The sequence below is a fragment of the Myotis davidii genome, unplaced genomic scaffold, assembly GCF_000327345.1.
Source record: "Myotis davidii unplaced genomic scaffold, ASM32734v1 scaffold30, whole genome shotgun sequence".
NCBI classification, from domain to species: Eukaryota; Metazoa; Chordata; class Mammalia; order Chiroptera; family Vespertilionidae; genus Myotis; species Myotis davidii.
Genome location: NW_006282874.1, coordinates 2129492 through 2152547, shown reverse-complemented (window position 1 = coordinate 2152547; position 23056 = coordinate 2129492). Strand labels below are relative to the sequence as shown.

Here is a 23056-nt window from a genome sequence, read left to right as displayed (position 1 = left end):
TTCCCCTGTCCCACTTTCCTGTGGCGACAAAAGGCAAGAACAGGCCACGGCAAGGGAGTGCGCGGGGAGGTGGAGACGGTCCATAAACCGTACTGTACCCCCTGGTGGATGAGCTTCCAGTTAACCCCAGAAGGGGCCTCCTGCTTCTTCCCAGTCACTCATGGCCATCATGGCCCCAGCAGGAGGGGGCGTTACTCCACTGGCCTTCTCTTTCTCCCTGGGTTCCCTAAACGCTCACATCGGGGACACAGGAACTTTTCAAACACAGAGGAGGAGCATAGGCGATAAAGCACAGACCTCCCACTTCCTATAGACCCTGGATGAGTCTCCTAACTGTTGAGAGTCTGAAGCAAAGATGGCCAGCTTTTCTTCTGGGCATACAGCTGGACTACATTTCCCAGCCTCCCTTATAATTAGAGGCGGTCACGTGATCGGGTTCTGGCCAATAGCCTGTGATGCTTGCTGCTTCCCTGGACACCTGCTCCCCAATCCTCTGGGTTTCTCTCTCTCCGGTCATCTACCTGCCAGATGCAGAGCCGCAGCTGGAAGGAGCCTGGGCCCCCCGAATCACCACGTGGAAGGGGCCACAGCGAACGCCCACTGCTTGTTAAATGAGGGAGGAATATCGTATATGGGATGAAGCAGCAGAGGTTCCGGGTCTTTTGCTACAGCCGTTGGCTTACTCTACCCCTGAGCCTCTCTAACACGGGGTGCATCACACCACATGCAGTTCCATCCCCACACCGGGGTGCGGTGAACGGAGGTGACCTCTATCAAAGTACCTAGCAAGCTGCTGACGCATAATGGCCCCGGGGGACACGCAGGAAGAAAAGAGGTAAGAGATGTGAGGGTGGAGAAGATAAATGGTTTTCAGGGACTGCCATCAGCTCCAGCCTCAAGGGTATGAATAAACTGAGGGGGGGTACATTAGGCCATCTGTCAATCAAAAATCGACCAAGTGTTCAGCTTGCCACGTGCAAGTTTACAGAGATGACTGGGCCAGGGCGGCCTGCACGTGCCTTCCGAACCATCTCAGGACGTCTCACCGCCATCTGTGTCACGTTAACACAAAGTCGCTCTACTCTGTGTCACTGCCATGCCCGTCTGTGGAACATGGGGAACCCAGATGGGTAACACCTTGGAAATTCAGTCTAAACATTCACACGGGCCAAGACGAGGAAGCAACAACGTCCACTGACTGAAGAGTGGGCACCAAACGTGGCCTCTCCGCACAATAGAAGTCACTCGGCAAAAGACACGCCGTCCTGGCATGTGCTACGTGTGGATGAGCCGTGAGAACAGCGTGCAAGGAGCCGGTCACGGAAGACCACGTGTTGTGTGACTCCATTGCTCTACAATGACAGGACGGGCAGATGCTTCCAGACAGGAAGTGGACAGTGGTGGCCAGGGGCTGGGGGTGGTGGAAACTGGGGGGAAAGGTAAGACAACAGGATTTTTTGGGGGGAGTAAATACTGTGCATAAATGGATTGTGATGATGGTTGCGCAACTCTTCAAACACTGGAAACCATTGTATTCCCTCATTAAAAGAGGTCACTGTCACACAGACGGACGGTGGGGGGCTCCCTGAGTTCCCAGCAGCACCTGGCACACAGACAACTCTGGGCCTCTGGGCACTGCATTCTAGAATCTTCTAGTCTGTGGCAAGAGTTCTTCCCAGAATAGCTCTGGGAAGGCCCAGCAAGAGGGAGGTAGCTGGGCTCCCTGCCACTGGCCCTTCCTAGCCCCCCGCCTCCACCTGGGCGGGAGCAGGCCTCCTGGCAGCCCGGGGCCCGGAACATACGGTTCATGCCGATGTCGTGGTACGTGAGGATGACGGGCCGGCTTCCCTTGGGGGTCCCGCACAGCGTGACGTGGATGGAGCCATGCAGAGTCTCGATGTCCTGCTCCTGGGGAAAGAGCAGGCGGAGGGGCTGTCACGCGGGGCGTGCAGGTCGGCGTGGCTTAAACCGGACGGGACACCAGCGTCCCGGCCTAGAACACGGCTTCTGAGGACGCGCCCAGGGCCTTGCCCTTGGTCAGGAGAGCACTGGGCTTCAGGCGGCAAAGCGAGGCCCAGAGAGCCCTGCCCAAGGGTCAGGGAAGGAGGGGGAAGGGCAATAGCCCATGGAGAGCAAGAGGTTTAACCCGCGAGGGGCCCGGGGCTGGGCTGAGGGGACCAGGTAGGCTCCCATCCTGTGGAAGCCATGGTTGTCCATCTGACCGACATGGGGGAGGGAGGGAGGAAGGGAGGAATGGAGGGAAGGAGGGAGGGAGGGAGGAAGGAAAGAATGAATTAACCCCAATTCCTAGGTTCCCCCTCCAGAGCAGGAAAGGGCATCATCTGTTTTTAACAAGAACCCACTTTCTTCAAGTCCCAGGCAGAGTGATGGGCTCCCTGGCCCGCCCTGTGAGGCCCCAAGGTAGGCAGGCCTGACGCTGGTAAAGGGGGCACCTCTCCCCCGGCCCTTGCCTGTGGGAAGTGGGCCATAGGAGAGCCTCACAGTGTGGCAGGGGAAGCCTGCATGCCTATGACCTGATGTTGATGGGGGTAAACAGGGCACAGCATGGGGAATCCCAGCTCCCCAGCCCAGGGGTGCTCCTGGGCCACTGAGCTCGGAGCCTGCCGACGCCCTGGCCCCCGTCCGATGCCCTGGCCCCCCTCTGTGCCCAGCCCTGCGCTCCTGCTGTGGAAACACTGGAAAAACCCAGACCCTGGAGCAAAGGCCCAGCCGCAGTGGGGGCCGGGATCATCTGCCCGCCCAGCCGGCCCTGAAGCTGCTGCAGGAACAATGGTCCATTGTGGGGGCCACACTCTCCATTGTCTCCCCAGCTGACCCCAGGGTGCCGTCTAACAATAGGCCTGGCCAGGCAGGCCCCCACCAGCCTGGGACACCAGGGTTCAAACCCAGTGCCACCCTCCCACAGCCCTGAGCCCGGGTCAGCACCTGTAACAGGACAGTGAGCTACGCCTCCTCCTACCCCCAGGTTCCTGAGCAGAGGAGGTGAGCTTGGGGCCCGGCAGGAAGGGCATTCGCAGTACGTGGTGGCCTGGGCACCATCTTGGTGGAGGGTATGGGATGCCCAGCCCAGGTTGGCATCAAGGATGTCTGTCCCTGGCAGCCCCCAGGGGTGGGAGTGAGTAACAGATGTTGACTCATCACTTGGGAGGCCTTGAACTTATACAGCTGTGGAGCCCGAAGCGACTCTCTCAGAGAGGCTGGGCTGCCTCTGCCTGCTCAGTTACACACACCCAACCTTCCCCCATGCCCCCATCCCCCCGTTTCCCCTCGGGCCTGGCACAGCCTCCTGCTCACAGCAGGTGCTCAAGGTATTGACTGTCCCCAGGAGATGGAAGTCCAGAGAGGGTAAGCAACTTTCCCCAGGTCACACAGCTGGACGGTGCAGCAGGGTCTGAACCCGAGACCGCCCAACTCCAGAGCCTGTGCCTTTAAAAAATATGTATTTTTATTGATTTCAGAGAGGAAGGGAGAGGGAGAGAGAGAGATAGAAACATCATTGGTGAGAGAGTCATTGATCGGCTGCCTCCTACGCACCACACCCAGGGGATCGAGCCCTCAACCCGAGCATGTGCCCTGACCAGGAATTGAGCCGTGACCTCCTCGTTCATAGGTCAACGCTCAATCGCTGAGCCACGCTGGCTGGGCAGAGCCTGGGCCTCTGACATCTGCTTCCCACACTGTGCCGGGTGCCCGGGAAGACAGGGGACCTTTAATGAGTCCCATGCACTGTGACTCCCTAGAGAGGGACGCACTGAGGCAGGTCCCCCCGATGGGGCTGTGCATGGCTCTGTGTCTCCCCAGCGTCCTGTGAAGCTGCTAGCCCCGGGCACGCCCTGGGGTACACGGGCACACAGGATAGAGGCCTCACCTCCGCTGCTCCCCAAACCTGCCTCTGGCCCACAACGCAGAACGTGCCACAGGTGTGCCGGACACAGGACACAGGACAACCACGGAGCAGGGCAGAGGAGATGCGGGTCGTTTCACCTTGACCAAGATGAGCGCCACCCCCATCTGCCACGGGGTTTGTTCTAAGTCCCAGCGACTTCCTAGGAAGTGGGGCTAGTGAGGAGGGGGCGGAGGGGGGGCCAAGAAAGGGTGATTGAGAATGCCCAGGCCTCTGACTCCTGCCCCGCTTCAGCCAGGGGGGCGGGGAAACATGCAGCGACTGTGTGGAAAGCGAGGAATTAGGAAAAGGTCACCGTTGCCCTTTTCCCTGGGAGTGGATCTGCTTCCCAGTGAAGGGAAGGACACCAGCCTCCCCACCCCACCCGGCCCCCAACAGGGATCAGGTGTCCCCCTGGCCCAGTTCCGCCAGACAGGGCCGCACAGAGAGGCGCCAGACCTCCGCGGACACTGCCCACCGCCCTCCTGCCCCAGCCCCTCCGCTCGCTCCCTCCACCGCAGGAACGCCGCTCCCTGCCAGCAGGGCCCTGGTGAGATGCAAACAGATTCCATGGAAACCAAATCAAATCAGACCATCAGAACACGGAGAGATCCAGGTGGAAGGAATTAGAAGCAGCCACGGCACCGGGAGAGTGAAGGATGCTGTTCTCCACGCTGCCGCCCCGCCCCCCATGAACCCATGGACTTTGGCTCCGGACATGGAGACGGGGTCCGATTGCATCATCTGTCTCCTCGTTGAGTGACACTGAGCAAATCTCTTAAGCCCTCTCTGGGCCTGGCTCTTCAGCTATAACATGAAGAAGCAGTAATTCCTCCCGTGAAGGGCGGTTACGGATTACAGGAGACGATGCAGGAAGAGAGGTCAGCCGGTTTCTGGGGCACAGACACCAGCTAGGCGGCTCCCGTGTTTACTGCAGATTTAGGAGTCAAAGGAGCCGAAATGGAGAACTCGCTCGACAGATCCTCTTGGCAAGTTTCTCCAAGGGGTCTGGCACCTCCTGCTTGGCAGGCAAGGCCTGAGGGATGAGTGGGATGCAAATATTCCCTTGCTCCCTCCCTCCCTTGGGGGCCTTCCACAAAGCCCCCCACCTGGAGCAGAGGGGGAGGGCTGAGTCACACAGCACCCACCAGCTCGGGGACGCTTGGATTCTAGAATTCCAGCCGAAGAAAATAACCTAAATACTCCCACCGACTCCCCTCATCAAATTGGCAAACACAACTGCCCAGAACCTGATGCCAGACGGTCTCGGCAAAACCAGATCACAGGCGTCCTTCCTGCGGCCACGGCACCCCTGGCCAGCAGCCCACCTAGACCCGCGCTTCCAGGGCTCCGGAGCCGCTCCCAGGGGCCAAGCCGGGGTCCTGGGAGCAACCGGCAGAACTCACAGGCCCGGGCACCAATCGATTCGCCTTAAACCATCACCCAGGCCAAAACAAACAGCCCACCCCACTGTGATGTCAGCCGGGAGCGATAAGGCGAGAGGCCATCTGCTCTGGCGGCTGTGCCTTCTCCTGAGACGGGCCACCCAGCCACTGGGCGCGGACCCGCCCGCAGCGTCCGACTGCCTCTGGGCTACCATTTGTTGCCTATTTTGAGTCATGTGTCCGTCCATCCTCGGCTACTCCGGGGAAGGAAGAACGAGTCCGCCAGCTTCGGCACCAAATATTTTTCAAGAAGTAACGTTGGCTGCTTTCAGACACGCCCAGTGAGCCACTCTGACTCCTTAAACTCGACTTCCAAGGCACGGGCCAGACGGGGCCGTCTCCATGGGCCGTGAGAAGCTAATGAAGGAAGAGATGTAAGCAGGTCCCCATGAAGGCATCTGGACCCCAGTCCATCCGCGCTCCGTGCAGGGGGCTGCCTGGGCAGAGGGGCTTTGATAGGAAGAGCAGCGGTGAGCTGAGGTCTGGCCCTCAGGCCCAGCTGGGCCCTCCCGTGACGCACTGCAGTGACCCATCGTGGGTGAGAGAACAGGGTGGGTCAGACAGAGCAGGGTGCCGTGGACCCTTCACTGAGGCCATGCGTGAGCCTCAGTTTCCCCATCAGTAAAGGAGGGGTGATGGTACAAGTCCTGAATGACTCAGCAGGACAGCAGGGGAAAGCCTGGCCTGACGCGTCAGAGGACGCTGACGTCCTAACGGGCAGGTGACTGTCATTTTGTCCCTGGGCTGGTGGCCCTCACTGCCTCCCTTGACCAGGGCTCTGCCCTTCTCTGCCCCCAGCGCTGTGAGCAGTCCCCGGTAGCGCACAGAGCACATCAGTCTCACATGGTGCAGCATCTTCCGAGGGAAATCCTACGCGACCCACAGGCGAGATGTTGGAAACTCCTGGAAATCCAGGGGGAACTTCCACAGATATCATGAGTCAGCCCGATCTGGGAGCCAAACCCGAAGCAACACTGTTTTATACAAAGATGGGACTGGCGTTGACAAGGCGTCCCTCAGCAGCCACCACGTTCAGCTCAAAGTTGTGACTCGTTGGGAAGGCTGCGCCCATGAACAGCTGCAAGGAGAGCTCACTCCCCGTTCACCCCCCAGGCTGGCTCCAAACCCAGCCCAGGGCCTTTCCATGCTGTAGCCTCTGCATGGACCGACCATCCCTAATCTTCTCGGGTCACAGGCCTGGCTCCATCTGTCATTCAGGTCTCGGTTCAATGTCACCTCCAGAAGCCTTTCCTAACCCTCAACCTAAGGCCACCCGCACCACGCCAGCCACTCTGTCACCTTCCATGCCCTGCGGGAGCTGGAATTGTCTTGTTCACTTAATTTTTCATGTGTGTCTGCCTCCCCCTTCTAGGGAGTCAGAGGAGTGATTTCAGTCAAGCACACGGCTTGTTCACACCCCAGCCCTACCCCTTCCCAACCCTGAGACCTCAGGCCAGTGACTTGACCTCTCTTGTGCCTCAGGTTCTCACCTGTAAAATGGGTATAAGATTCATTTCAAGCAAAAGGTGTCACACACTCAGAATGAAGCGTGGGGTGCGTTCCACACTCACTAACGCTGAGCTCTCAGTCTAGAAAGTAGGTTAAAGCAGACATTTATTAAAGGGACAAAAATGTCCCCAACTTCACAGGACGGTGCTGGGATTAACTGAGAGGGCTCAGCCCAGGCGGGTACCCAATGTGGGCGGACCTCATCCTGACTCTTCCCCGCCCCGGGAGGCCAACCTGAAGGCTGGTCTCTGCTTACCAGCTACCTGTGCCCGAGGACAGGAACTCAGAGCTGGGCTTTGCAAACCGTCAAGAACACCACAAAAGTGAGGAATGATCTTCCCAGGGAACAGAAAAACGATGTGTTCCAGTTTCCAAATCAACAACCAAAATGGCAAGAATTGACACTAACCACGTGACCCAGCAATTCCACTTCCCGGCATGTGCCCAAGGGAATTAGAAGCAGGGACTCCACGAGGTGCTTGTCCAGCCATTAATCACAGCAGCCAGACGGTGGAAGCAGCCCGCGTGCCCACTGGCAGATGAATGGATGACCCCTTGTGGCCCATCCACACAGTGAAGTATCACCCAGCCTCCGAGGGAAGGAAGCTCTGACACGTGCTGCAGTACGATGGGCCCTGAAGGCACTGCGTTAAGTGAAAGGAGCCAACCACAAAGTGATAAATGGTGTGGGATTCCACTTAGGTGAGACACTTAAAGTCTTAACATCATAGCGACAGACAGCAGCATGGCGGTTGCCAGGGACTGCAGGGAAAGACACTTGGACTTAGTGTCTAATGGGGACTTAGCTTCAGGTTTCACAAGATGAAGAGTCTGGAGATGGGTGGTGGTGACGGCTGCCCCCAAATGTGAGCATATTGAATGCCACTCACTGAATGTACACTGAACAATGGTTCAGGTGGTACACTTTATATGTACTTAACTGCACACACACACACACACACACACACGCCAAGGAAAAAGATAGTCACAAGAGTTAGTAGACAGGGGGTGTTACTGGCCCAACACTGATGTGGGAAACATCATTTCTGGGTCCCCGCCGTCATTGTCCTGTCTCCAACACCACTTAAACAAGATTGGAGTGACTTGCCCCATTTCACAGATGAAGAAACTGAGGCCAAGGGGAGGTGAAGCAACTTGCTCTGCATCAAAGAGCCAAAAAAGGGCAAACCTCTACTTGCCTGAACATCAAACTCAGGTAGACACTTGAACGCCCATTATTCACAGCAGCCAACATTCCCAAGCCCTCTGCCACTCGTTCCCCTTCACCCAAGGCAATGCCCAGACGCCCAGCCTCTGGACCCGGGTGGTGGGCCGGTCACTGAAATAGGGGATCCAGGAGGAAGAGGGGAGTTGTCTGGGTGAAAGGGAGCAGAATAGATGGTGGAGACGCAGCGCTCAGAGGGGCTGGAGGCGGGAGACTGAGTGATGTGCATCCACCTGCATCTGCTCCTGTCCTCCCTCTTCTCCGGGAAGCCCACAGGGCCCCACTGTGCCCTGGCTTCCTGTCCCAATCCCCAGGGCCCAGCACAGCCTGGGGCCCCCAAACTCTGGGATCACTAATGAGTCCAGGAATTACAGGTCCTGAGGTTCTGACCCGCCCCTCAGCCAAGAGAGCCAGCCCACTGTCCTGAACGTTTGTTCTTGGATAACACTCAAGAGGCAGCTGTTCCCACCGCCTGAGGCCAGCCCTGAGCAGCGATGGAGCCAGTGAGCCACGAAGAAGCCAGGTTCGCTTTCCCAGGCAGAGCTGAGAACATCGAGCCTGCTTCTGCTCCCTCCCATCACAGGGTCCCAAACCCACCCACTGCTCCCCATTCCCCGCCGCCCCACAGCTCTGCCCAGATCGACAGTGTCCAGGGGGGCCGTAGGGAGTTGTTGCCACAGGCTTCCCTGGCCAGAACTCCAACCAGCTGCTCTGCAGGAAGGAGCCAAGTGTGAGAAACTAGCTCCCCGTCTCTCCTCGCCCCCAGTGTCTGAACCATGATCTACTTCGCACCAGTGGAAGGAGGAGGGAGAGGGAACATAGTGGGAAGGGGAGGGCGTCCACAGCCTCTACTTGCCTGAACATCAAACTCCTGCAGGAGGCCGGTGATGGTCTGTGGAGAGAAGAGGGAGATGGTCAGTTTCATCAAGGTTCCTTGCTTCTCCAAACCCTGAGCCTAGATCTACCCTCCCTCCTCTGCGGAGCCTCCCTAATTCCTCACAAAGGGAGACTTTTCATCTCAAAGAACAGTCCGGCAGGAAAGGAGACACATTAGCTGGGTTCCTTTTTAACTACTGCCTCCATGCGAAAAAGATCTGAAGGTCTTAGCTGACCACAAGCTTGTGGGAGACAAGACTGTAATTACCTATGACCTGGTCTGACCTTCACCCATGTGCTACACTTTTAAATCTCTCCTCACATTTCTTCCCTGGCTGCCCGTCTTCTGGATTAAAATTCAGTCTCTTGTGAGTGGACACGGAGAACAGAGACCTCTACACATTTCCCTCAGTCCTACAATTCTGTTTCCAGCCCAAAGCCCATCTCGCCCCAGAGCTATCCGGATGTGGAGCACGCACGGTGAACAGCATGGGCCAGCAGACGAAGGCCCACCACCTGCTTTTGTAAATAAAGTTTTATTGGAACACAGCAAGCCCGTTCATTGCCATGTTGCTATGGCTGCCTTCCTGCTGTAATTGTGAAGCTGAGTGGTGCCACGATGGTATGGCCCGCAGAGCCTACGGTAGTTCCTATGTGGCCCTTCACAGAACACGCTTGCAGACCCTGAATGTACAATCATAACAAGGGTTTGGCAGCTTCTAAACGCAGCTGCCACCCACGCGGGCAGCTCCCCGCCCGTCAGAGATGAGTGTCTGTGTCTATAAAACTCAGAAGGGAAAGTCTGTGATGCGACCGAGCTAAACCAGAGCGGCCACACCCAGCGTCACCAAGGAGCCCGATGAGCAGTCGGTTCACCATGGGCAGCTGGTCTGGCTTGGCTCCAGGCCCACACACAGTGTAACTACGCGACCGAGGACATTCAAGCTCCACAAGACTCAACTTCCTCTTCTGTCAAACGGGAACAGTCCCAGAACCCAGTTCCCATCCTGCTGTTAGCACGAGAGAACCCGAGGGACGCGGTGGCCCAGGCTCGCGGGACCTGGTCTTCATGCTGATTCCTACTTGGGAAGCACTTGGTTGACCTTAGAACAGGGGTGGGGAACGTCCGGCCCGCGGGCCGTGTAAGGCCCTCGAAATCATGGGGTCTGGCCCTGCCAAGGCATTAGGGGTGAGTTCATTGAATGCTTGACCAAATACAGCGGGCTAGTTTTTAAGTTGACAATCTTGTATGGCCTGCGAATAATGCAATAAATATCCAAATGGCCTTTGGCAAAAAAAATGGTTCCCACCCCTGCCTTAGGGCAACTTCACTTTTGAGCCTGAACTTTACATTTTTGAAAAGAGGCATCATCACAGGCAGTGTCACCTCTCCATGAGAGCTGGGCAGGGAACATAGTTTAAAAGACGACGTCACTTCTACAGCAAATGCGAAGGCTCGTCGCATTTCCATAATGTAAAGCCAACGTTGGAAAGGCCAGGCCAGGAGGGACCTGCCTGCTTGGCCGCAGGGCAGGGCCAGCTCTGTCCCAGGGAGGCCTGGCTGACATGAAAGGTTTGGCCGACAGGATGATAAGAGCTGTAGCAGCAGGAGCTCAGGCGCACAGCTTATCTCCTCCGCGCCAGGCGGCAGCAGCCCACTCCATCCTCACTGTGGCCCCAGGACATGAGTCCCCGTGTCACTGGTGTAAACCTGGGGAACTGGAGCATGAAGGCTGATGCGTTTGCCAGCGGTGGACAGAGCTGCCGAGTGTCACGGCCAGGATCTGAGGCCAGGCAGGCGGGCCCGGGGGATGTGTGTGACCTTCACCTCGAAACGAGGGGGTAGACAAAGCCTGTGGGCAGTGGGCTTCCGGTCACATGTTCCAGAACCACAGATGTCAGAGGGGGGTGGCGCCTACAGGAGCTCTACTTCAATGCCCTTCTTTGCATATGGGATCAGGGAGGTGTGGGCAGAGAAGCCCAGATTGTGGTCAGGGGCCCGGCCCACGATGCCAGAACACGTAGTGGCCACACTGGGCCTGGAACAGGTAACTTTGTGCCTCTGCACACCTGGACAAGACCACCCGTGGAAACAAGGAAGTAGTGGACACGTGTGTGTATGTGTTCATGTTGTGCACACACGTGTGCCCTTGTATGACGGTGCATGTGATGGGGGGACCAGGAGCATCTCCACTCACCTCCCCTTTCTCCACCAAAGGCTTCACCTCGGCCAGGTCCACGTCCTGCAGTTCCCGAGACATGTCCCTGCTGTCACCTGCCTGGGAGGGGACAAAGGCCAGGAGGTTAGCACTTCCTCCTGAGAGATGGTTCCTGAAGGAAGCAGATCTGAGGCTCGAAAACAAGCCCTCACTCTGCCCCGCAGCTTCTACCTTCTGCACCTGTCACCAGGCCCCTCCTACAGGTCACCAGGCCCCTCCTACAGGCCATAAGGCCCCTCCTACAGGTCATCAGACCCCTCCTATAGGCCATAAGGCCCCTCCTGCAGGTCACCAGACCCCTCCTATAGGCCATAAGGCCCCTCCTGCAGGTCACCAGACCCCTCCTATAGGCCATGAGGCCCCTCCTACAGGCTATAAGGCCCCTCCTACAGGTCACAAAGCCCCTCCTATAGGTCACAAGGGCCCTCCTACAGGTCACAAAGCCCCTCCTACAGGTCATGAGGCCCCTCCTACAGGTCACAAAGCCCCTCCTATAGGCCACAAGGGCCCTCATACCCACATCACCCTCCCAGCCTTGCCCCTGAGACAGGAACTGAGGCTCATGGAAGCAACCACGTTGCTAATGAAACACAGATCGATTCTCAAAACCAGTCTAGACCCCCCACCACCCAGGACATTTCTCGCTGCATTTGAGAAGGAGAACTGCATCCCCAGGTTGACAGCCACAGGGGACAGGAGGTCACAGGAGGCCTGCCATGTGCAGGCATGGCACACACTTCCTCCTCCTTCACCCTCCCAGTGTCCCCAGCAGGGGCAGCCTCAAACCCAGGGCCTGCCAGGCTGGAGGTGGGATTTTCAAACAAAAGGAGCCAAAGCAGCTGGGGTTGGGGGCCAGAGGAGGCCCCACTGGCTGTGGCGCACCCACTCCCCAGGAGCCAGGCTTGGGCGGGGCATGTACTGAGCACGCTCCCGAAGCTTGGTCTGGGATCTGGAGATATAAACATTTATTCTCAGATAAAGGCAAGTGAAGCCCCCACCAACACTGGGCGAGGCACACAGTCCCAGAGTGAGGTGAGCGCCACAGCCGGTGGCAGGGACAGGCGTCCAGATCCCCGCTCACAGACCCGGCCTCCTGCATCCCGGACGGACCAGGCAACCTGCTGAAGACCAGGCCGGCGAGGCCCTCCATTGTCATGCTCCAGAGCAGAAACCCAGGCCCCCAGCTCCCCAGGACCCCACGGACGGAGAGAGCGCAGCCTCTAAAATCCCACCAGGTGGGCTGGTCCGAGGCCTGGCTCCTGGAACCCCCAGGACCCTCCTGGCGAGGCCTCTCAGAGATCAGCCGGCAGCACAGCCCGGGCCGCCTCCTCCCGCCCCGGCGCTGACACATGGCATTCTGGGGGCAGATCCGCTGCAACGCTCCAGTCTGGGCCCCATATAATTCCCCAGTCGATAAGCAGCCCCACAAGAATGCAGCCTTTGGAGTTCAGGTTCCAGAACATTCTGAAAACAAAGTCAGTTTTATATCTGCCAGCATTCCTGGGCAGCGGCCAGCCCGGAGGCCGGAGGCATGAAAGCCGAGGTCGGACAGCCTCGCTAACTCAGCGTGTTCATGGTCCCGGGACTCTGGCCCCATGGCCACGCCGCCTACACAGCCTAGAGAGCCTTCCAGAAGCCCAGGCAGTGCCACCCCCCAGCAGAGAGTGACAGGACCAGGGTGAGAGGGGGGTCTGCCACTGTCCCCTGGCCGGGCTCAGGCAGCCCTTCTTCAGCCCCCCTAACCCCCAGGCCATCTTCAGCCCCCACCCCCATCCCCGTGGGCTCTGAGGAGGGCAGCCTAATTGTATCGCTACCTGGCCCACCTGTGGCTCCTGCCATTCCACCAGGGGCAAAGTGGGGCTACCACTCACTTGCTGAATAGATGAACAGGATTTATGCAGCTTACTAGCAAGGCCTGTGTTTAAATTCACTATTTTTTAAAATATATATTTTGGTTGATTATCAGCTGCCTCCTGCATGCCGCCTACTGGGGATAGAGCTGCAACCCAGGCATGTACCCCGACAGGAATCAGACCCAGGACCCTTCAGTCCGCAGGCTGATGCTCTATCCACTGAGCCAAACCAGCTAGGGCTAAACTCAGAGGTTGAAAACTGGCCAGTCTCCCTTAAATATTTGAGAATTGCTGAGTATGGAGTCGGAAGGGGCTCAGGGAGCCCAGCCTTGTGCTGGAGATATTTATAAAAAAATATATTTTTATTGATTTCAGAGAGGGAGAGATAGAACAACAATGATGAGAGAGAATCACTCATTGGCTGCCTCCTGCACACTCCACACTGGGGATCGAGCCCACAACCCAGGCACGTACCCTGATTGGGAATCGAACCGTGACCTCCTGGTTCATAGGTCACCGCTCACCATTGAGCCATGCTAGCCGGGCTGGAGACACTTGTGTCATGACTGGGAGATGCTACTGGCGTCCAGTGGGTGGAGACCACAATGCTGACGATCAGCTAATCATCCGACGGGGCACAGCACAGTCCCGGAGCCGAGTCCTCTGGCCCCTACAGCGGAGCTGACACCCTGGTTACACCGGGAAGCGCCCCAGGCCCCCGAGTCTGCAGGGAGACGAGCACAGCAGAGGCAGCCTCTGCACCCTTTGTCCCTGGGGGTGGGGGCGCGGCAGGCCTGGGACAGCCTGCCTTTAATGAGTGCAAATGCCCCGGCAGGGAGGGCAGGGCCTGGCCCTCCATCTAGGTCACTGCCCGATGCCCGAGGCTGCCCACTCCAGGGCAATGGGCAGGGAGACAGCTGGCTGCCCCATCCTGCCAACCTGGGCCGGCTGAAGGCCAACAATTGCCCTATCTCTGTTGCCTTGAACTCTGCAAACGTGTATTTCTGAGGCTGTTTGTCTAAAGCAAATCTTATAAGGAAGTTCAATATAAAAAAACAGATTTACATACACCCTTCCCCCACAAAAGGGGGAAAAAAGTGGGGGAAGCAGACATGCTTTGGATGAAGCCAGGGAAAAAAGCTTGACCCCACCCCCCACCCCAGCAGCCCCGGGTTCACCCTCCCTCCCACCTGTCCCCACCCCATGAGGCAAGACCTGACCTCAAAGACCCCTGGGGTTCAGAAAGCTCAGTTCCAAACCGTGACTCATCCGGACGTGGCTTCCTGGGCCAGGCCCTCATGTGCCCAGCACGGAGCGAAGCACCCATAACAGCCTTGTGGACGGGGCCCTACCATGTGACAAGTGGGGGCATGGCCACAAACCAGCAGGCCCGGTCCTAGCCCGCGGAGCCCCCATCTCACGGGGCAGGTACGCCCCGGGGTCCCCCCAGCGCCGCCCACTCATCTGGCCAGTCCTGACGGGCCTGCCCCACGAGGCCGCGCTGTCCTGCAGGTTGGGGCGGATGTGGCCTCCGTGACCGCCGTATCTCCAGGGCACAGTTCCCCACCCGACCTGCCCACCCTGGGCCTGGGTGGGTCATCCTTGGTGGTGGAGGCTGGCGCCCCCAGATGCCAATAGCCCACACCCACCCTCCCCACCTCCGGTGAGAACCGAAAACATCTGTGCACTTTGCCAAATGCCCTCTGGGGGCAAAACCGCCCTGGTTAGGAACCACTGGCCTAGGGCGGTTCCTGTATGAAAGCAGAGATTATCTGGTAGATCCAACTCTTATTCTATCTCGTGTGCCCACACACCCACTCACCCACTCACACTCTCTCACACTCACACACACACACACTCACTCACACTCTCACACACTCACACTCTCACACACTCACACACTCACATTCTCACACTCACTCACACACATACACACACACTCACACACACTCTCACACACACACTCACACACATTCTCACACACACACACTCACACTCTCACACACTCACATTCTCTCACTCACACACTCACACTCTCACACACACACCACCAGCTGCAGGTTTCTGAGGACGAGGCTGAAGTCCAGGGGTTGGAGGCACATCCTGAGATGGGTCAGCACAGGTGGGTGGCCGGGACGAGAGGCCGCTATGCTGTGTCACACTCTTACTGCTTCGTCTCGCTCTCCCTCCAGAAGTTTCGCTGTGGGTTCAAATGCACCAACCCCAAGACCAGCAGGCCCACAGGAAGGAGCAGGTCCCGCGTGGACACTGCCTTGTAGGCAATGCCGACCTCCTTCGCTGGGAGGGAGGGGCAGTGGGGGGGTACCTGGTTGGGGCTGCTCCGCTGATGCCCCCCCACCGCCCATACCAGGGGTCACCCCCCGCCGCTCAAGGCCCTGCTTGGCTCAGCAGGTTCTCCCCTGGGCTTGAGGCCGAGCGCTGGATGCCAGTGCCCGCCCCCTCTGCCGCCTCCTGGAAAGTCCCAGCCCAGAATGTCGGGCTGAAAGGGCCAAGGTCATCGTTCAGCAGACCGGGTGGCAAGGCCAGGCCACATGGGGTGCCGTGGGTAGGAGCCCAGATGTCCCCTCCCGGGCCTCCCGCTCCAACGGGCAGGAGGGTGGATGGTGCGGTCCCTCTAGGAAGCGCAGGCGCAAGGCCCTCTAGACAGGGAGTTAGTCGGCCCGGGCTTCTTCCGCTAAAACCCACTCGGTGCCAAGACCGGGGCCCACGTCACCCGCCAGCTGCCCGACGGGTTCCTATCACCACGTCTTCCTTTCGCTCTGCCCTCCCAGAAGGAATTCAGAGAAAACCAACATCAGATAAGCAGCAGGCGGCCAGGAGCTAGGAGAGGACTGGAGGGTCAGACCTGGCTGTCATCATGAATTAGACTGTGATTCCCCGCAAGTTATCTAACCTCTTAGCCTCGGTTTGCTCACCTGTAAAATGGGCATAAATAATCCTGCTCCCGGTGAGTGCCAGTGGGGCTTAAACTCTGGCACATAGAACCTGCTAAATAGCTGCTTAATTAACCAGTGCAGTTTCCCTTCCTGGTTGCCTCAGAGACCAGGGACATCTATGAGGACACAGCCTGTGTTTTATACGCCATTAGCCTCACAGCGATCCAGCAAGGATAGGGGTGGGGGGTGGGGGTCGGGGGGAGACACAGAAGACGCCTGGCAAACACCACATGAGTTTTCAACGATCAGACCGAATGTGCCACCTCGGGGTCTCCTCTCCATTAGCGACGCTGGTCCCTGAGTAAGGAAGGCCCAGGGGCTGGGCAGATCCCTTTCCAGTCCAACAGGCCCAGGGGACAGTCAGCAAGGAGCTGAGCCTCCTGGCTTCCAGGGGAAGCCAAACCTGGGATTTGCCGGGAGAAGGCAAGACCGTGACCCCGAGGACTGGAGGGCAGCGGGCAGAGGCACCTCGGGCACGCTGAGGCCGCCTGAGAGCTGAAGAACTGTGAAGAGAGGGACACAGCCCGCCATTCTCAAAAGCCGCGGCGGAGCAGCTGGCACCCTGGCTTAGGAGTCGGGCGTGGGAACGCCGCCACCCTCTCGCCACATGACTTTGACCATGGCATTCATCCCCCATCTGTAAAATAGGCAGCCTGTGCTCCATGCGCATCACATGGTCCATGAGAAACGTGGGCAGATGAGAACCGAGGCAGGACAGGGCTGGCAAAGAGGCCACGGACACAGGCGTCTCGCCAGGGCGCAGCCCAGCTCAGTGCTGCCTGGATCTGCCTGGGAGTCCCTTTCCCGCTCCTGATGCAGGCCCCTCGCTGTCTGAGATGGGAGCCTTCCTCCTGGGCCCCTGGAACTTCCAGGATGGGGGCAGAGGTGGTGTCTGGTGACACGCGCAGGGGTCTCCGGGATGCGGCCACCCCAGCAGGACTGGCCCAGGAGCAACCCACACGGACGCCCATGATTCCAGCAACAGGGGCGACTTCTGTGGGGCTTGCTGGGCTCCGAACTCTGCCCTCCCTTTGAGCAACCCTAGCAAATAGGCACCATTTCATGGATGGGGAAACTGAGGCACGGAGACAGTATTTCGGCTCAGGTAAAAATAACCCTCACAGCTCAGATGACCATGACCTCTGCTCGCAGTAAATGTACACACACACTGTGCGCCCACCTTAGCCGAAGTAGGATGCTCTAAGGAAGGAAGCTGAGGGGAGGCAGGGGGTGCTCACCAGCATCTCCCCCCACCCTCCAAAGTCCCCAGGGTGCCACCATGAGCAGGCCAGGCTTCGGGCAAAGTCCACCACTTAGATTTCCCTCTTCTCCCTTCGAAGGACTCAGAGGGCTCCTGGAACTGCCAACTCCACACTTTGAAAGAGCGGCCACGGCTTCATTCTACAAGGAGGCCCGGGAGGGTGGGTGTCATCATCCCAGCTCACATGGGGGGGACCTGAGGCTCAAGGGGGGCCACGTGACTCCCTAAAAGCCTGACTGCTCCCCACGGGGAAAGATGGAAAACTCCCCCCTAGGATGTGGGTGCAGGTGTGTGGGGGGGAGGGGGTTGGGGGGATCACGGCCTCCTGGAGTCTTTAATGAGGCAGAGACAGAGGGCGGGAGAGAGATCGCTGACAACTGGCATCGACTGTGACTGGCAGCACTGGCCCAGCTGCTGTCCGCTCTGCAGCACTCGGCTTCCAGCCACAGTTCTTTCCAGCTCACTGGGCGCTTCTAGGACGAGCGGGAAAGAGGCTCGGCATCTTCCCGGAAGGTTCCAGAGAACAGGCCGGGGCCCCACGGGCCTCATGGAAAGCAGCCTTGGGGTACGCCCTGGACACCCCAGCTTGCTGTGGATATGTTCTCCGGTCCTTTCTTTGCCAAAGAGGTTTTGGCGACAAGCTGCAGGGCCGTTCACGGGTTTCTGGGTGCTTTCTGCACATTTGAAACTTGGGGCCTTCACGCTCTAGATGTTTTTCTTTCTTTTTTAAAAAATATGTTTTTTATTGATTTCAGAGAAGAAGGGAGAGAGAGATAGAAACATCAATGATGAGAGAGAATCATGGATTGGCTGCCTTCCACAAACCCCATGCTGCAGGTCAAGCCCGCCACCCGGGCACGTGCTCTGACCGGGAATGGAATCGGGGCCTCCTGGTTCATAGGGCGACGCACAACCACTGAGCCCCGCCGGCCGGGCTCTCAATGTTTCTTCTTATGTAATCAACCTCGTCAACAATTAGGACCTTCGAGAACGCCCTCCAGCTTCGGGGAAGGAAGGTGGAGAATAAGTTCTCAAAGTCCACGCAGTGATCCCTGAGAAGACAGCCAGACCAGGAATTCCCGGGGCGCCCGGTGCTTTGCACGGAGCCTGCAACTCGGCAGCATTCAAGGAATGCTCTGGTGTGGCAAGAACAGAGCAGGAACGTGTACCGCAGGAGTGCCCACGGCACGCGTCCCCCGGGTGCAAGTCTGGAGCTGGCACGGCATACCTCTCTGCTCCCTGGAGCCCAGGCCCGCGGAGAGGTGGGGAGAGGGTCTGGACCCAGGTAGCAGGAAGCAGAGGGGTCGGTGGTCACCACTGCCCACCCCCTTCTCTGCAGCGCCACCCTGAAGCCTGCAGGACTCTTCTCAGTGGAGTTTTGGGAGCTGGAACAATTTTTTCTAAAATATCTTTTTATCGATTTGTAAGAGAGAGAGAGAAAGGGAGAGGGAGAGATAGAAACATCTGTGTAAGAAGAATATCAATCAGCTGCCTCCTGCACACCCCCTATTGGAGACTGAGTGGGCAACCCAGGCATGTGCCCCGACCGGGAATCGAACCCGTGGTCTCTTGGTGCATGGGCCGGAGCTCAACCCACTGAGCCACACTGGCCAAGAGGTAGCAGGAACGATTTGTTTGGCAGACTGTCTGTCTGAGGCAGGGGTGGGGAACGTCCGACCAGCCAGCCACATAAGGCCCACGAAACCATGTGGTCTGGCCCTGCCAAGGCAGTAGGGGTGAGTTAATGAGATGTTTGACCAAATAGCAGGCTGCTTTTTAAGTGGATCATTCTGTATGGCCCGCGAATGATGTTATAAACATCCCAATGGCCCTCCCCAACCCTGGTCTGAGGGGACGCGTGTAATAACCAGAAGCCGAGGCCACGGGTCAGGCTACAGGGTTTTTCTGCAAATCTGGGGGACAAGGATGAGCTCACTGGACGGCCCGGGAGGTAGTGTGTTGACCGCACACAAATGGGGCCAGTGTTCGCAGAGGAAGTGGAACCAGATTCTTCCGACAAACCCTGTGACCCGAGATGGGATGCTCGCCACAGCGACAGCGCCCTCCCCGCCACGGTCCTTCCCCACTCGGTGCAGGGGACCTTCCGACCTTTCCTAATACTGCGGCCCGAGGCCTCTCCTTCTCGAATGGAGGTTTCCTTCTGACCCACTTGGAGTGCCTGCTCAGTGCCAGGCCCTCGGGCCCCAGGGGGTGAGGAGAGAAACACAGTCCAGAATGGTCCAAGGAGGGCAACATGGGGACCCGGAGGGCGCCCAACCCCACCTGCAGGACAGCGTCTGGAGAGAGCAGGGAGCCGGGCGATGGAATAGACAGGGGGCAGGGTGAGGGTCCCGGGCTGGAGCCTTACAAAGACCTCATCCTCAAGAATGGCTCTTGTACCCACACTCAGGGGGCTGCCCAGAACCTTCTCAAAGCCAAGGGGGTGGAGCTGGGCTCAGGATGGGGCAACAGGATGAAAGCCCGGTCCCCACCACCTCTGTAGGCGGAGCTGCTCCTGGGTACATGTGAGACTTGTTCGGAGGTCTCCACGGGCCTTAGGAGGCGGGAGTATAAAGTGGATGAACTCCGGCACGGGCATTCCAGACGGCTACAGAGTCTCCTTTGCTCCCACCTCAGTTGGAGGAATGCCCCCTGAAGCTGCAAAAGTCTCCAGAAGGGTCCCCAGAGGTCGGCGGGGTGGGCAGGACTGCAGGAATGGTCAGGAAGGAAAGTCAAAGACCGGATCCCACACAGACCTGCCGGTGGCCCCGAATTCTGTAATCTGTCCCATTCCGTGTTGCCAACGCAGGCACCCAGGGCCCAGGTCTCTCCTCGCAGGACACCCACCCGGAGCATCCTTGGGCTCCACTGGCACCAAAGCCGCCCCTCCTCTGTGCACACCCCCTTCCGCAAGCCTGCGCCGGCCCAGCGGGAGGCCGGGCAGCATTCGGGAACTCATCTGTGGGTCTGCAACAGAGCCTGACGCACAGCAGTCCCTGAGGTCAGCTGCAGAGAGAAGGGACAAATGCGAGGGCAGGCTCGGGACCAGACTGAGACAGGAGGCAGGAAGGGCGGCTTGCAATGAACCAGGACACCAGGTCCATGGCCCAAACACAGGTCCAGGTCCCTCGCCCTGACGCAGGCCGAGGAGATGCCTTGAGGTCATGTGTGCGAATTATTGGCAGAAACCTACGTGGTGTTCCCACAGACTGAGCCCTGTTCTCAACTCTTGAACATGAATTAACTGTTAATACTACACATCCTCAAGAGGCCAAGGGTATGATTCTCATTTTCCAGGGGAAGAAACTGAGGCACTGAGCCCCTAATTCCCTGTCTACGCCTCTCACCCCAACGTGTCAGGGGAAAGAACACCGGTTTTCAAGTCCGACACTCTGGGTTCAAAGCCTGGCTCTCCCACCCTGAGCCCCATGGCTACAGGCGAGTCCCTTCAAAGCCCTGGCCTCAGTTTGCCCATCCATTCAGTGGAGCCAACGCAGCTGAGGCAGAACCAGAGCTGTTTCGAGGAGGACGAGGACGTTAGGGGTGAGGGGATGTGGCAGCTGACCTGGAGAGAGATGTCCTGCCCCTCCCCTGACCCCTCCCGCTGGAATCTTAGATGCTGAGTCATCGCCCTGGCTTCCTTCAGGAGGCTCAGGGAACTTGAGTCATGCCTTGGATGGGGTTCCCTGGAGCTGGGTCCCATCAGAGAAGCACAATGGAACCCTTCCCATCCACACGGAGGCAGCTCAGGCCAGGAGGTTCTGGGCACCCCAGGAGCCCCAGCTCAGATCAGATCTTCAGTCCAACCTGGAGGGGGCAGCCTGGACCCAGCAGCCGCCCCACCCCTGGGCGGGTAGCCAGGGAGGAGGAAGGTAGAGGCAGAGGAGGAAGAAATTCAGGCTCTGCTCCCCTCTCCAAGGAGGAGGTGGGGCAAGTGGAGGAGGGAGGAGGGAGGAGGGAGGAGCTCTTTCTCGCCAGACTGCTTCTGTTCCTGACTCAAGAACGGGCAACATACACTAAACACACGTAAACACACGTAAACACACGAAACCCGCCCACATACTGTCCGGGACGTTTCCTCACCAGAAACTCCTCGAGATCGATTGACTTCTACCTGCTGATAGCATCTCCAATCCCTCCAATCCCCACAGGAGGGGGCCTGGAGAGGCGGGTTCCAGTGCTACCTGGGCCTTAGCGAGTTGCTCCCTGCCCCTGGGCCTCAGTCCCCAACTGTAAAATGGGAAGCAGGGGGGCCAGCCAGGTGTGCGAATGCGTAGCTCCATTCCAAGCAATCCAAGCAACGGCCGGCAGACCTGGCCTTGCTGGCTGCCCCAGCAGAAGCCAAACCCCGTGGTGTGCTGTCCTGTCCGCGGAGACCACCTGGGCATCCAGTGCCCGAGCTCCTCCCCCGTGCCAGGCCCTGGGCCAGGCGCCAGGTGACAGGACGCGGCCGGCACAGCCTTCCTCCTCACCCTCCTGCAGCTCATCCTGGAGGTCACAGGTCAGGGGCACCCCAGCTTTCACTCCTGATACCAGATCCCTGTTGCTCTGGAGGTGTCTCACAATTCCTGACTCTCCCTACTCTGACCCCAGCCTGTGCCACCCCAGCACTAGGCAGCCAGGCCTATGGACTGTGCCTCCCCCACTTCTCCCCTGGCTGGTGAGCCCCTTGCAGGCAGGCTCTGGGTTTGCCCTCTCTGCGCCTTGCTTATTTCTATTCACCTTCGGGAAACTTAGTAAAGATGCCAACGGGCGCAGGCGGGGCTGGATGGTGTGCCGTGAGACCGGGTTTTCATAGCGCAAAGGTTGGCATTTAGACGTTTGTTCGTTTGAAGTGGCTGAGAAGCCTGGCACGGCGGGTGGGTGGTTCGAATGAGGGGACTGGAGCCCTCCCATGTGGCCACCGGCTGGGTTCTCTTAGAACACGGTTCTCAACCTGTGGGTCGCGACCCCTTTGGCCCTTTCACAGGGGTCGCCTAAGACCCTCCTGCACATTAGATATTTACATGACGATTCATAACAGTAGCAACATTACAGTGATGAAATAGCAACGAAAATAATTTTATGGTTGGGTCACAACATGAGGGACTGTATTTAAAGGGCCAGAAGGTTGAGAACCACTGTCTTAGAACATTCCATCTTTCCCAGGAACCTAACAGCACCCAACAACCTCAAGTGCCCAGGACATCTGTGAAGAACTGGTCTTGGCCATGATAACATCTGCCCCACACCAACTGCCAGGCGCCTCTCCCTTACCCCGCCACAGATGGGGGCTGCCGCTGCCCGCAGGGGTGTCTGGCAACAGAGGCAGAGGCGACAGACAGCAGAATTGGGCAGGCAGGGGGAGCTTGTATGTTGGGGGTGAGGGTAGAGGGATGGGGTGGGGGTGGGTTAAGAGAACCAGCCACTGAAACCCAGCTTCAGCTACTCATTTGACAGAGGTGGGGACAGCGCCACTCCCCTGACCCCACCACGCTGCGCACGCCCTGCCCAGGGCTGAATCAGAGACCACGGAGGCGCTCCTGGGATGGCCGAGCCATTCCAGCTGTTCTCTCCCCTGGAGAGCAGGCCGGGCAGGCCAGGCAGGGACAAGGAGGAAAGCGGGGGAGGGTGGGTGGAGGCGAAAATGACGCCATTCATAACCCAGCGGGCGCAGGGCCACCAGGGGCGCGCAGGACCCCTCCGGGCCAGGTCACCTATCACCGGCGCCACAGTGCCAACCCCAGCCACCTCTGGGGGCGCACCCTGCCCGGCCGCGCACGCACACACTGGCTCCTGCGCATGTTGTGGGAGCTGTAACACACCTC

The 23056-nt window shown here is 58.5% G+C and overlaps 1 protein-coding gene across 1 annotated transcript in view; it reads right to left on the bottom strand.

The window, feature by feature from the left end:
- Positions 1 to 23056, bottom strand: part of LOC102757454 (protein NDRG1) — a 40609-nt gene that overhangs the window by 16717 nt on the left and 836 nt on the right. The window contains exons 2-4 of the mRNA XM_006753263.2: positions 11158 to 11238; positions 8940 to 8975; positions 1803 to 1908 (exon numbers count right to left, since the gene is read on the bottom strand). Coding sequence (XP_006753326.1) covers positions 1803 to 1908; positions 8940 to 8975; positions 11158 to 11220 — 205 coding nt within the window. The 5' untranslated portion in view covers positions 11221 to 11238. The remainder of the gene's footprint in view (positions 1 to 1802; positions 1909 to 8939; positions 8976 to 11157; positions 11239 to 23056) is intronic.